This window comes from Sphaeroforma arctica (assembly GCF_001186125.1).
Source record: "Sphaeroforma arctica JP610 unplaced genomic scaffold supercont1.7815, whole genome shotgun sequence".
Taxonomy (NCBI): domain Eukaryota; class Ichthyosporea; order Ichthyophonida; genus Sphaeroforma; species Sphaeroforma arctica.
The window spans coordinates 1-1,352 of NW_014032743.1; the positions used below are offsets into that span (position 1 = coordinate 1).

Sequence of the window (1,352 nt, forward strand, 5' to 3'; positions counted from 1 at the left end):
CAACACCTAGACCTGTAAAAATAAAACTTCTAGCCGGGCATACCCTAAAAGTAAAGTTGTATGTGACAGCTGTATATCCTGTACTATGTCATACCTGTAAGAACTCGGGAATCTTCTTCGCATCGTGCACTATCATACGCTCGGCGGCACCAGCGCTCGCACGACTAACCGTTGGCGTGATAGGGCAACTGATTGGCATAGAGTACACATGGGATGAGTGAATGCACCGGAAAAGTAGGGATGTAGGCATGGGGCTATAGTAGGTAAGGAAGCATGTACAATGGGTATAAGAGACCAACAAGTGATAAGTAGGGATGTAGGTATGGAACTATAGTAGGTAAGGAAGCATGTACAATTGGTATAAGAGACCAACAAGTGATAAGTAGGGAAAGCGCTTGCACCATTAATATAGGGATTCGGCGAGTGCAATATACATATACCATTGATAGAAGAGTACCAATATGGCAGGAAAACATGTGGTGGAGACCACTCATTCGAGAGACTCGAAGAATGTAGTTGTAGGTATGAACATCGTGTGCGCTCGTTATTAAGACACCATCGGTGATGACACCATTATGTATTGCTTTTGTGCTGTATAAAAGGCTACAACACAAACAGGTTACAGCACATACATTTGCGTTGCGTTACGGATATTCTACACCCAGTAACACTCCCACTAACCACGTCTAAGTACAACCGTGCGATGTATGTAGACGGTTGTCACACGGCTCTGTGTGATCTTGGAACATACAGTACCAGTACCCACACCAGCAGCACCCATGACGGTAGCAAAGCGTAGCGTTGCGCTTCTGCTTTGTTATGCAGGGACAGTATGGTATACCCCACTGCCCACTGTATAGGTATAACACATGTACTTGTAGCCTTATGGGCCTACCTACAAACACAGAACAGTACAATACACCGAGATGTATATAGGTGCTCAACCAAATGTGGGGTACTGTGCATATATAGCAATAGTACCTGTTTCTCCTGCATGTGACGACACCAGAAGCACCCAAGAAGTACGCTGAGCGTAGCACTGCTCCCATATTCATTGGATCTGTGACCTGATCTAACACGACCCACAGAGGTGGTCTATAAATTGAATGGTAGGTAAACGCATGATCTAAAATCAAATATATACCTGGGCCCATAAACTAATAATCACTGTTGCCAGCTTGAGTATGAGCTTCTATTAAAAGATTTGTGTGTTGAATAGCGTTTGATTTACGATATCACAATCAGTATATATGTCTATATATATATATATATATATATTATATATATGTTATATATATATATATATATATATATATATATATATATATATATATGTGTGTGTGTGTGTGTCG

The 1,352-nt window shown here is 41.4% G+C and overlaps 1 protein-coding gene across 1 annotated transcript; it reads right to left on the reverse strand.

Moving 5' to 3' along the window:
• Positions 1-94: 94 nt before the first annotated feature.
• SARC_16321 (hypothetical protein) lies at positions 95-1,097 on the reverse strand (the record flags this gene model as incomplete). The annotated part of the gene is made up of 2 exons (XM_014289570.1): positions 95-188; positions 982-1,097. Coding segments are annotated over 2 exons (210 nt in total), but the record flags the coding sequence as incomplete, so codon positions are not given.
• Between the last annotated feature and the right edge of the window lie 255 nt (positions 1,098-1,352).